Source organism: Rhinolophus sinicus, chromosome 4, assembly GCF_057876585.1.
Source record: "Rhinolophus sinicus isolate RSI-liver-muscle chromosome 4, RSI-T2T, whole genome shotgun sequence".
NCBI lineage: Eukaryota > Metazoa > Chordata > Mammalia > Chiroptera > Rhinolophidae > Rhinolophus > Rhinolophus sinicus.
In genome coordinates, this window is record NC_142504.1 from 5,332,694 (window position 1) to 5,346,041 (window position 13,348).

General features: G+C 40.1%; 1 protein-coding gene across 3 annotated transcripts in view; it reads left to right on the forward strand.

The window, feature by feature from the left end:
- DOCK4 (dedicator of cytokinesis 4) overlaps positions 1-13,348 on the forward strand; it is a 364,936-nt gene that overhangs the window by 273,181 nt on the left and 78,407 nt on the right. For all 3 annotated transcript variants that reach the window (XM_088797652.1, XM_088797651.1, XM_088797653.1), the window contains exons 25-26: positions 20-154; positions 9,264-9,362. In XM_088797652.1, coding sequence (XP_088653778.1) covers positions 20-154; positions 9,264-9,362 — 234 coding nt within the window. The remainder of the gene's footprint in view (positions 1-19; positions 155-9,263; positions 9,363-13,348) is intronic.

A 13,348-nucleotide genomic window follows, 5' to 3' on the forward strand; every position in this document is an offset into this window, starting at 1 on the left:
TTTCTTTTTTTCTCCTAAGGAAAAATCCGTGTTGGAGGAAATAGACGTGATAGTGGCCAGTCTGCTCGACATCTTGCTGAGGACAATACTGGAGGTCACCAGTCGACCTCAGCCATCTGGCTCTGCCATGCGGCTCCAGTTCCAGGACGTCACTGTAAGATCATAAAGGAAATGGCACGTGGGACAGAGCAGGGTGGTGCTTGGTAGAGCGTCAGTCTCGCTGAGGGTGGGAAACCTGGCCTTGGGAGGGTGACCTGTGTGCAGCTCAGATACAGAGAGTTCCCTTCATGTTAGCCGGGAACAAGGATGAGGGCATCTCTCTATGGAAAAATCTCAGATTAAGACACGTTTAATTTCATAGAGTGGATTTTATATTAGCTCTCACGTTTTCCTGTGATCTATATCCCCAGTCATCCTGGTAACTTTTCATTCTGTTTTCATCCATTGAATTGCTTGAGGAAGTGAGAACAGTGAAATAGAACAATAGGAGTCAGGGTCCTGAGTTCTAATTCTGAATTTTTCTCTATGACTAGTAAGGATCTGAATTTGGGGGTTGGGGGGACTCTCAGTTTTTTCAATTATGAAATGAGAAGGTTTAGCTTTGTAATTGCTAAGGTGCTTTCAAGCTCAACTATTTTATGAGTCTAATATAACATGATTTATATAAAATATTAAGAAATAACATATCTGATCGTATATGTATATATTAGTGTGTGTATGTTTGTAGAGAGAGAGATATATGTGTGGATGGATGAATGGATGGATGGATGGATGGATGGATGGTTTTCCAGGTAAAACTCACATTCAGTTGACCAAAAATGTTTTTGTTTTTTTGTTTTTTAGAAAGTCTAATTAAAAGTATTCTTCCAAATATCATTTTCAGAAATGTCACTAGATGCTATAGTTTTCGTATGCACATTACTTAGTAAAATACCAGCTTTTTGCCATTATTTTTCCTAAGAGTGCACTATAGAATCCCTGTTTTAAGAGCAATTGCCTAGACACTTATAACAAAAGAGTTTTTGTTTTCACTTAAAAAAGTTAAAATTCACCCTGGCTCTCCTGCCAAGTTTGGCTGTTTCTGGATGGTCCTCTTGTGTTGAACTTTATTTCTCTGCTTTCAGAGCTAAGGGAACCAAGCTCTGGGTTTGGAAAGTAAAGTTAAACTCTTTCTTTTAACAAACTAAAATTCAAGATAGTATGGGAAAACTTCCTAATATATGTAATAACTGTGCATTTAAAGAAAGGAAGGTCGAGCAGTTCGTTTCTTGTGGTCGGCTGGATGCCACGTGCAATACGGCACCTGACTCCCAGGCGGCTTGCGATGCTCCTGGAGTTCATTATGAGTTGGAAGGTGTGGCTTTTTTGACTTAAAGTGTTTTTTTTCTTCATATTTTTTAATTCAACTCTTTATTTTGCAATAATTGTAGAGTCACCTGTATTTGTAAAAACTAAATCAAGATACAGAGTATTTCCTTTGCCCCAAGCATCCCTCATGTCGCCCTTTGATCTCCAAATCCACTTCATCTCCACCTCCTTCTTAACCCGGCAGCCCCAAATCTGGGTTCCATTTTTATAATTTTGTCATTTCAAGAATGTTGTGTAAATGGCTCTTACAGTATGTAACCTTTTGTACTTGGCCTTTGTTTTTTTCCCTCAGGTGCTTCTCTGCAGATTCATCCAGATTAGTCTGTGTACATAGAGTGTTTTCCTTTTTACTGCCCCACAGTTTCCTTGGTGTGGAAGTACCAGTGTTTAGCCATCACCCAGTGAAGGCTCTTTGAGCTGTTTCCAGATTTGGAATAGCACTAACAAAATGTATTACTGCGATAGACATTTGCGTGCAAGTTGAGCATTAGTCTTCGTTTCTCTAGGATAAATTCCCAGGAGTATGGTTGCTGGATTCTATGGTAATTGCTTGTGTTGTTTTTCAAGAAATTGCCAAATTGTTTTCCATAGTGGCTGTATCATTTTACATCTCACACATACAGTATTTAATGATCCGATTTCTCAACACCCTCATCAGCATTTGTTGCTGTCACTTTTGGGAGGGGGGCCAGGGGGCAGCATTCAAATAGGTAGGTAGTGATAATTATTGTGGTTTTAATTTGCATTTCCCTAATGGCTAATGAGGCTGAACGTCTTTTCACATATGTATCTGCCATTTATATCTCCTCCTCAGTAGAATACTTCTTCACGTAGTTTTCCTACTTTCTAATTGAATTACTTTTTACTGATGGATTTTAAGTATTCTTTATATATTCTAGATACTTGTCCTTTATTAATTATGTGGTTTACAAGTCTTTCCTCCACTCTGTGGCTTGGTTTTTCATCCTTTTAACAGGGTCTTTTGTAAAGCCAAAGTTTTTTATTCTGACGAGGTCTTTTATGGATCACGTTTTTGTCTAAGAACTCTTTTTGTCTAGCCCGATATCCTGACAGTATCTCCTAGTTTTCTTCCCCCCTTACAAGTATTATAGTTGTATGTTTTACCTTTAAGTCCATGAAGCATTGTGGCTCATCTTTTATTCTGTGTCCAATAATTCTAGCACCTCTGTCGTCTCAGTGTTGACATCTGTATTGCCTTTTCCATTGAATATGAGACCTTCCTGGTTCATGCTTGGAGGAGTGCTTTTTCCATTGAAATCTGGACCCTTTGTATTGTGAGATTCTGAATGTTGTCTACTCCTTCTGTTTTAGCTGGCTTTGTGTGACCCCACGTGGTCCGGGCAGGGGGAGGGGCCAAGTCGGTGCAGCCAATGGGGAAGGAGCCCAGGCTCCCACATCGTCCTCACTGACACTGACCCTTGGGCATGAAGGTTCCTGCTCCCTGCTTGGCTTTCACTCTGCAGAGAGCTTGGGGTACCTCATCACAGCCTCGTGAGGGGCAAAGTCTGGGCTCCTTACCTGGCCTGTGCAGGTGTGGGTAGGGCCAGTTTTTTGTGGTGTGCAGCTGGAACAGAGCATGTATTGTTAAAAGTTTAGTCTTGCTGAATTGCCCCTTCCTGGTTCGTTGGCCAAAGAGAGTGGGCTTTTGTTGAGATTTTTGTTAGTCACCATCATTGGTGTTTCAGGGTGTCCAGCTTCTTGAGTTCCAGGTGTGAGATATCCGAGCACAAAAGAAAACACAGAAGAGTCAAACCACGTCCTTCTCATCCCAAGGTCCCCAGCCGGTCTGCTCTCGTCTCTCTGCCTTTCACACTCATCTTCTGTCTGTTTTCTGTACAACACTGAGGGGTTTTCACTGTACTTAGCAGGAGGAATAGGGATACGTATACCTACTCCATCTTCCCAAATGCAGAAGAAAGTTTCCGTCATCATGGTTTTGATGGTAGCATTTTAACTGCTTCCTGGTAATACAGCGCTAACATAGTTCTAACGTTATAACGGTCCAGCGAACAGAACCATAGCAAACGCTGCATGTGGTTAAAGACCGCCTGGGATCAAAGGCGAAAACAGTTTTTCAGACTGCCTCGTGGCCACACATGGGGTTGTCATGGGCCCAATTTCTCTGGGGTCTGCATGGCCTCTAAGCCTTCAAAATGTACTAAGCAGTGTAAATGAAGAGACCTGAGAAGGCAGTGAGTCAGGTCTGTGGCTGGATTTGGGGTCGGGCAGGGAGGGTTCTGGTCCAGTGTTCTAAATTTTAGGCAAATCACTTATAGAGAAAACTTCCCCTGCGTAGGTAGCTCTATTGGGCCCTTTGATGTGTGAAAAAGCAACTCTGTCAGGGTATGTGAGATGAAATCTGGTAGGAAACACACTTAAATTATTTGGCACCTTTGTTTTTGTGCCTTGAGACATTTTTTGACAGTACTCAGGCAGACCTGGTTTGAAACCTCGCTGCTACAATTTCCCTAAGCTCGTGCTTCTTTGGCTTTGAAATAGAGAAAACCATTGTAGTAACCTCAAAGTTTGTATGAGGATTTCATCATATCTGTAAAAATGTGGAAACAATATCAGTACATTTCAGCCACGAGCAATGTGGTAGCAACAACAGTCACGGGAATATTATTGTTACTGCGGAAGGAATCATTCTATTGCTGTTGTTATAACTAATTCTATGGTGAGAAATATTCTCTGGTCATTGACGAGGTCAGTTCTCGGTGGTCACTGAAGACCGGTCATATTTCTTCGTCATGCTCTCACAGCGAGCTGGCTGTCTGACTATGAACTGTTTACGTGTGGTCCTACCTACACGGAACGCAGCACAGTCTTTACAGAAAAAGGGCCCCCAGGAAGCGGATGTGCTGTGGGTAAAAGCGGTTGCCACAGCATGTACTTAGTTCTCTCTAAGTAGCACGCTGTCACCCTGCCTCCCGTGACATCAACGGGAGGAGTGCTTCCACTGTACCCCAATCCCAAATAACACCAGCCTTCTTTTTCCTATTTATAAGGCTTGTACTTTTTGTTCTTCTACCAACTGTTCTTTGAACTTTAAAGTGCTCTCTCTAGCTGGAGAATAATAATAATAATAATAAAGCATCATTGTAATTGTTCCTTTCAAGAATCTCGTACATGGAAGCAGATTTTATAAAGTAGCATATATGGCCATTTGTTCAGGCCCTCAACTAATTGACTCCAGAGGTCTTTACAATTTATAAATGTTTCTCTGCTTCACACTTAATTCTGTTAAGTACCGTATATACTGCAGACAGCAGAGCTCAGCCTAGGCCCTGTCTGAGACACATACTTTGTCAGCTCATCTGAAGTTTGCGTACACTATGAGCCTGTGGTTCTGGAAGGGAAAAGAATGCAGGAGAATTCTGTAAGAAATTTCTTGCAATATTGTGTGTAGGTATAATAGAGGTTTCTTGAAGACTGTTTTATAGTCATCTAATATTAGCTCACAGTTATTGATAGAAATGCCCATTATACTCAACCTATACGTAAAATGGATGCCAGCCACTGAAACATATAGTGTTTTAAAGGCAATTTGTATGTAAAAATTCCCACATTAAAAGTAAATGAATACTGGCCAACAATATATTTGTTTTTAACTATTGTGTGTACAGGGGTGTCAAAACTGCGGCCCGCAGGCCAACTGCGGTCTGCAATCCATTGTTAATTGGCCCGCAGCAAATTCCAAAAATATATTTAGTTTACTTAAATAAACCAGGTGAGGCAATACTTACTTCACCTTGAGTGAGTGGCCCAGCTGTTTGTGTATTTTACCGCATATGGCCCTTGGTGAAAAACGTTGAAAAAAGTTTGGACTCCCCTGGTGTAGGGTTTTCATATAGACACTTTAAATTTCTTAAAAACAAAGAAAATTACATTATGGGTGAAAACTGTGTCAGTAAAATATTGGATGTCTAGGTCTCTTAACAGCGTTAAATGTGCTTGGAGTTCCTAAATAGATGTAGTGAATAAATAAGATGACATTGTAGCAGAGTAGATGTTGGGATTGACAACACGTCATAAATGAGCCCAGACTAGATATCAGGATGATAAATTGTTTGCAATGGGCCTAATCCAGATGTGAGAGATGGAAATAGTTAGTAGCCTGAATTCAAAGAGGTGTTTTCCTAGGTACATTGATTGTGAAGACTTAATGAAAGTCTATTCATTTTTGAATAATTTTCCTCATTATTACAAATAATATGTCATTCTTCCAACTTCAAAGTGTTTCACTGTTCACAAGATGGTATGTTGAAATAAATATTTTAAGAATATTAATAGTGGCTATGTCAGGACCAAAAAAAAATAAGAGATGAAAAATTGAATGGGTTTCTACCAACTAGATTTGCATTTTTTATTTCAGACATTATAGAGATTTAAAAAGTGCAGACATTGGTTATCAACTGATGGGTCCTTATATGCCTATTTATATTTGAAATATAACTCCAAAACTCAGGTATATTTTCTGTATAAAATCATATCAGTCTGAACAGTAGGAAGAAGTGCCAGAGATACCAGGGTTCACATCCAAGTTTCACCATTTTCTAACTATGGAAATGGGATAGATATCTTCACCTTAACAGATCTTACTGTAAGGTGAAGCTACTCGTGTCCACCCAGCAAGGCTCTAGTGAGGAATGCACTGCATAATTATTTTAAATTTAAAATTCTGATTGTTCATTTCCAGGATGTAGGAAATTAATTTTTGCCTGTTGATCTTGTATTTTGGGACATTGATTAACTCACATAGGTAGTTTTAAAACTCATTGTAGATTCCATAGCATTATCTGTGTACACAAATATGTTGTTTGTGATTAAAGGCAGTTTTCTTTTTAATTCCTTTCCAATCTCTATTTCTTTATTTTTTGTTCTTGCTTTATTGCAATGGCTAGAATCTTCAGTATAGTGTTGAATAGAAGTAGTGAAATAGTCAAGCTCTAGGATGTCCGAAAAGTCTTTATTTTGTCTTTGTTTTTGAAAGATAATTTCATTGGGTAACATTATTGGTTGATAGTTGTTCTCTTTCAGTACTCTAAAGATGTGGCTCTACTGTCTTCTAGCTTGTGTTGATTCCAGTGAGAAATCTCTCATCCTTATCTCTGTTCCTCAGTATATACTTTCTCTGACTGGTGTTAAGATTTTCTCTTTATCACTGGCTGTAAGCAGTTTTATTATTATGTGACTTGGTGTATTTTTTTTTTTTTTTTTATGATTCTTGTTCTTAGGGTTTGTTGAAATTCTTTGATACATAGGTTTATAGTTTTAAAAGAATCTGAGATTGTTTTCCCTTATTTATTAAATACTTTTTCTTCCCCCTCCTACTCTTTGAGATCTCTAATTACACATAATATTCTGCTATTTGAATTTGTCCTACAGTTCACTAATGCTTGTTTTCTTTTCTTTTAGTTTTATTCTGTTTTATTTTGGAGAATTTCTATTACCCTGTCTTCAAGTTCAGTAATCTTGTTTTCTACATTGTCTAATCTGTCATTAGTCCAATTCAATGAATCTTCATCTCACACAAAATAGTCTTCATCTCTGGAAGTTCAGTTTGGGTTCTTTTGATGTCTTTCATGTCTCTAAATAACATGTTAAATTTTTCCTCTACCTTTCTCAATATGTAGGATACAGTCATGATAGATATTTTAATGTCTTTGACTGCTAATTCTATTATCTGTGCCATTTCTGGGTCTGTTTCTATTGATTAATTGTTTTTTCTTCTCATTAATATCATCATTTTCCTCTATTTGTATGCCTGGTGATTTCTTATTGAATGCCAGACGTGAATTTTACCTTATTGGGAGCTGGATTTTTGTTGTTGTTGTTTTCTCTGACTTTTTATTTTCTTTCTTTTGCAAAGCTTATATTAAAATTACTAGAAGCCATACAAATGGAAATAGTACAGAGCAAGGATTTTTTTCCCCCACACTAACCTACCAATTCATAGATCTCAAGTTCCAATTTATAAGCCGAATCCATAATAGCATGATGATAGAGGAGTCAGTTTTCTGTCAGGAAGCTGGATTTTTTTTTTTTTTTCCTTCTAAAAATATCTTTGAGCTTTGCTGTGGAATGAGGTTAAAAGGTTAAATTTCTTCGGAACTGTTTGTTTCAAGTCTTGCTTGTGAATTTTCTTAGGTAGGGATAAGAGCGGCATTTATTCTTGGAGTAACTCTTTCCCACTACAAAGGAAAGGTCCTTTTAGTACTCTAACTAATGCCTTATTAATAGGGAGGTTTTTCCAGTCAGGTTGGTGAGAAAAGGCACTATTCGCAGTCCTCGGTGAGTACCAGATACTGTTATACTGTTGTCTCAATTCTTTTGGGTAGTTTTTTCCTTGCTTTGGGTTGTTTCCTTACACATATGCACTAAAATATTAATAATCAATAGTGCCCTTAAATTTTCTATTTCTTGTGTTAAGTGTCAAGGGTTCCTTTATTCATTAATAAATATGTGGAGACGAGAGGATATTTCTCTAAGAAACTGGTTTGTTTCTTAACTATTTGCCCTATTATTAGGTTGGTGCAAAAGTAATTGTGGTTTCAAAGGTTAAAAATAATTGCAAAAACTGCAGTTACTTTGGCACCAACCTAATAATTCTGCAGGAACAATTATTTGTCATACCTGTGTGTTACAAGTGGTTAGCCATGTGCAAGGAGCCAGCCTATGTCTGTCTACCCTCCCACGACCATTAAGTAGCATCCTTGGGTCTCGCTTGGCAGCTGATGGGGATACACTTGACTCTCCAGACTTAGCTGCCGCTGAGGAAAAATACCACTTCTCAGGGCTTTTAGTCTCTAATTTTATGTGTGAGCCTATAGTCTCCTTCCCTGTAAATGCAAAGAAACCGATTCCCAATTAAACTGCATTTCTGCAAATTTACAGTTACCACTGATGGCTTTCCCTGTTGTGCTTATATTGTTTTAAATGTGGTTAAAATCCTTTAGCTGTGATTACAACTGTTTAAATGTGATTAGAAGCTGATAAATTCTTTGCTGAGCCAAACTGGTTGCATTGAAAACAAATATTTTAAATTAGAAATGCATTGGGAAATGCAAGTGATAGCAATTTTACAGGTCTTCAAATTTATGATGCTATGTACACTTTTTTCATTATTTTTAAGATTTGGGCTTTGCTGGAGTCAGTCACATAGCCCCTGAAAAAGGATTGCAGTTAACTTAAACTGTTTTTAAAAGGAGATTGAAACCAATTTATGCAATATGTGGCTTTCTGTACACCTTGCGTTAGCAGGTGGGCACTGTGATGCGCTAACGAAGGTCATGTGAATCCAAAAATGGAGCACAATGTTACACGAAGAACTTTGGTCAGAAAGACCTAGGGATAAAACTCCAACTCGGCCGGTTTCTACCTGTGTGACTTTGGGCAAGCGTTTTAGCCCACGGCCCCTCCCTTTTCCTTCTTTAAATGAGCATCGCACCTCCTACTTCATAGCGTTGGTATGAGGCTCAAGTGGTATAATGAACGAAGGCACAGGAAATGCCAGGTGAATGGGTGGGGCCTCATTGCCTTCTCTCCTTTAAGTGTGTGGTGTTACTTCCCTAGAGAAAAGCTTTCATCCAAGCAAAATAATCCACCTTAAACATACCAAGGAAATGGTAATCATCTCAGAGAGAAATTTTGCTGTGTTATTATGGTTAATTTAGATTAAGAAGACTTTGCAGGGTGAGTTTGGATCAGAGTCTGTGTGTGTGTGCGTGTGTGTGCGTGTGTGTGTGTGTGTGTGTGTGTGCACGCGTATGTGTGTGTGTTCTACTTGAGGGTAGTTCACAGTAAGTCACTGATGTTCTTTTATGTCTTTACTAATATATATAAACATACTTGCCTTTTTTTGTTTTAATTAGGGGGAGTTTGTTGCTTGTCTCCTGTCCCTATTACGACAAATGACAGATAGACATTATCAACAGCTTCTTGATAGTTTCAATACAAAAGAAGAACTACGGGTAAGTGACATTGAAACATTTTTTTTGGTATATCTTTTTAGCTTCTCTTGTTGGTACTTGTCATTGTTCAGAACATTCCTTGACAATCGCTTTGCCTGTCTCCACTGAATTGTAAGCTGTTTTTTTCTCAGCTGCATCCACACATCTGCTCATCTATATTGGCTCTTTAAGACTTCTGTACTCAAGCAAAGTAATGAGCCCTTACTTTGGACAAGAATATAGGATTTAAAGCACCTACCATCAAAGTGCAATAAACCAGCAATAGTGATAGAACTAACGAGACCAAAGCACGTAGACTAACTCTGGTTCCATGCACTTGGAAATATTGCCTTCATAGAAGGTAAGGGAGCACGTAGAAATACATTAGCTGGTCTCATCCCGCTAAAGCCACAGTGAGAAATTCTGGCTACAACGTTCCGACCAGGGAGACAGAGTGGTAGTTGACACTCTCCATCAGCTCTAGTCTAATAAATACACTGTCTAGTCCGACATGCTGACAGTAAATAAAAAATATTGATGCCGGGTTTATAAATATCCAATTTTTGCTGATATTTCGGGAACTTTAATGCTTCCTTTATGGTGTTCACTAAAAGCTTAGGAGTTGATTGTCCTCAGTCGGAGAAATGACTTGTCATCTGTCCTTATTTACTTTCATTTCTTTTCCATCTCTTCAGTTTTCCAGACAACTTCATACGTAAAGCATCATAGTGGAAGGGTTGCTGAACTGCTGGGGGTGAAGTATAGGACAGTGGGCACAGACGGACTGTAATGTTGCCTGATGGGAAGACGTCACCGTACCTTATGGGAGATTTGTCGATTTTTTTTTAATATGCACAGTGCATAGGGGTCACTTATCTGTGACTTTTAACTGCCTCGAGGATGTTGTATGATCTCAGAATGATCTTTCAGCTACGTTGGAGCAGTTGACAAGCCGAGTCATATGAAGTAAAGAAATAGGTTTGGGCAGATGTCGTCTGCCTAGCAATCAGTTGATTGACATAAGCCCACGTCTGAAAATACCACGCTTTTCGTGCTTACATTCGTTCTTGAGTTTTGAATTAAAAGGGGATAAAAAGGTATTAGAACTTACCCACTCTACATACAGATCCATGGGGTTAAAAAGGAAGATAATTGTACAGTTATTAACTTTCATCAGACTTTGGATATTTAACAAGGTTAAGGAGCCATTTGGTTTTACTTAAGAAATCTATGACTTCCTGTTTCAAAACTTTATATAGGAAAAGGCTGTATATTTTCATAGAATCTGGGAATAAAGAAATAACAGCAAAGGATAAATTGGAAAACATGAGTAATTGAATCTCGGTATTGAATTTTGTGCTTTAATATTCACGTGAACAACAAAGCAAATGGAAGTGATGAATAGAGTGGTTTATGTGGGCTCATTTCAGGCAGCCACACAGCTTCTCACAGGACTTATGTTTCCTTCTTCAATATTAACGGGGCCTCAGGCCAGGAAAATTGGTTAATGATATTAATGACTTCATCTGTCCTTCTGGAAGCATAGATCGAGCAATGCAGGCATACCTAGTACTCTCGGTTTTGTTATGGAACCAGGAACAGAAAGCTCAGTCCCTGTAGGATGGGAAATCAAACTGGTTTTAGGTATTAGCACCATGAGGGGCCACTGCCCGGGGACAGCGCACTGAGCCTGAGCATCTGGGACTTGATGTCAACTGCCATCCCAAACTCAGGATAAGAGGAAAACTCCCCATGGGACATCTCAGCTGAGAGCTGCAAGCAGAGTATGAGTGTACTGGACATATCAGGCTGGGACATTCAGATCTCTCCACTAAAATGTCACCCAGATATCCTAACTGATAGCATGTTTGCCACTCCACCTTTATAACAGTTATTAGAAATTGGAATATTTTAGTTTATTTGTTTATGTGTATCCCCAAACCTAGCCACTAGGTCATAAGCTCCTTGATGTCGGAAACTTTGGCTGGTTCACTGCTGTCCCTTCAGATCCCAGAACACACCAAGCTCATGGCAGACATTCAAGAAACACTTGTTGACTGATAGAGTGTAGCGTGTGAGGAAGAGAGTGGTGAGACGTGGGCTCTGAATGTGTGCGGACTTTGTGTGGAGGACATTTGGAAGCTGGAGAGTTTGGAGAAGGGAGAAAGATGATCACGTTTGAGTTAAGACAGCCCTGTCTGGTTGCACTATTGCAAATGGATTAGCTACGGTCAAGACGGGACACCAACCCTTTGAAGAATCGATGCTAATCTAAGCTACAGGTAACTGTGGCCTGAAACCAGTGGTCATGGTGGTAGATTGTGGGGGCGTTTAGGAGGCTGAGTTGGCAGGACCTGATGACTGGTTGTATAAAAAGGTGGAAGAGAGAGATTCGTCGAAGATGACTCCCAGGTCCTCTGACCTGGCTGGATGCTGGTCGCTGTCAGTGCCTGAGGAACCCAGTGGGTGTCGGCATATAGATGTCAGACCCAAGATAAACAGTTTCAGCCAGAGTTTGGTCACCTGAGGGACATCCCAATGGAGATGTCTTACAGACGCGGTCTGATGTTCAGGAGAGAGAGCTGGACCACATATGTGGATTCAGAAACTATCAGCCAGTGAATAATAACTGACATCGGGGGAATAAGTGAACATCAAAGAAGCGTGTGGAGTGTGAAGTTAAGGGACCTAAATCGACTCCTAAGCATGAAGGAGGAAGACGTGAACAGTGCCTGCTACGGCAAGGCCACGTCATATCATAAAAGGGTTCATTAACGTTGTCGGTGAACTTGAGCAATTTCAGTGCAGTGGTGAGGGTAGAGGCCAATGTGTCGGGGATGGAGAAATGAAAAAAAAAAAGATACAGTGGATGTACACCCTGTTTCGAGAAGAGGAGGAGACCTTGGCCACTGAAGGAGAACCTTGGATGTCAGAGAAATGTCTATGGTGGATGAGACTTAAGCATGTTTAAATATTAATGATGTGAGCTGGGGAGAGGGATAAACTGAAGACATTCTGAGGTGCTAACCCACAGGCGGAGGTCCCTGAGGAGGCAGCAGGAGGGGTCGGAATTAGCCTGGACTGGGAGGATGGTTAGCTTCCCAGTGCAAGGATGGGAGGGCAGCAGCTGGCGAGAAGGCAGGCTCCAGGCCATTGATTTTAGTAAAGGCCGATTATTCATCTGCTTTTCATCTGTATTTTACTAGTTCAGATGACACCTTCTGACAAGTAAACTTTTCCTGTTTTCTATTTGCTTCAATGTCAAATATCCCTATTTATGCTACTGAAACCTATCATGCAAGATTTTTCAAAGATACTATTAATAGCACTGGTCCCTTGTCCCTTATCCAGAATCCTTCATACCAAATGTGTTTCAGAAATCAGAATTTTGGGGATTTCAGAAAGATAATGTGACCCATATACAGTATGCTGTGTAGCACCCCCAGTGGGGTTTGTGGTAGCAACTACAATCAAACATCTTAATTTTTCTACGGGTAAATATTCATTCTGTGTGGAACAAAGACTATAAATAGTTCAGTTTAGGTTTTGTTGCCAATGGATTGTAAAACCCAAAACCTTAGAGGACTTTGGGATTCGGGTATCATGGTAAAGGCCCTGGGAACCTCTAACAGCAAACATGTACGTAGAACTTAGCACGTGCAAGGTGCTGTCCTAAGAGGTTGATTAATAGTAACTCATTTAATCGTCAAACAAAGCCCATGAGGGAGGCACTGTTCTTTGTCACGTGTGCCGATTATTTGGTTCAACGAACATTTGTTGAGCCCCTTGGCTAGACATTCGGGTTGTCAAGATGAATAAAACAGTCTCAGTTGATGCCTTCATGTTACCACAGCGTCTGAGTCATGAAGTCATAAGTGAGTGTGCTGTGTGTACGCAGCAAGCATGTCCATGGCTAACACCTCACCCCACGCCATGGAACAGGTGCGGGGCTACGCTCCACGCAGCACCTTTTCACTGCCCGCCCCCCCCACCCCCACAATGCGGAT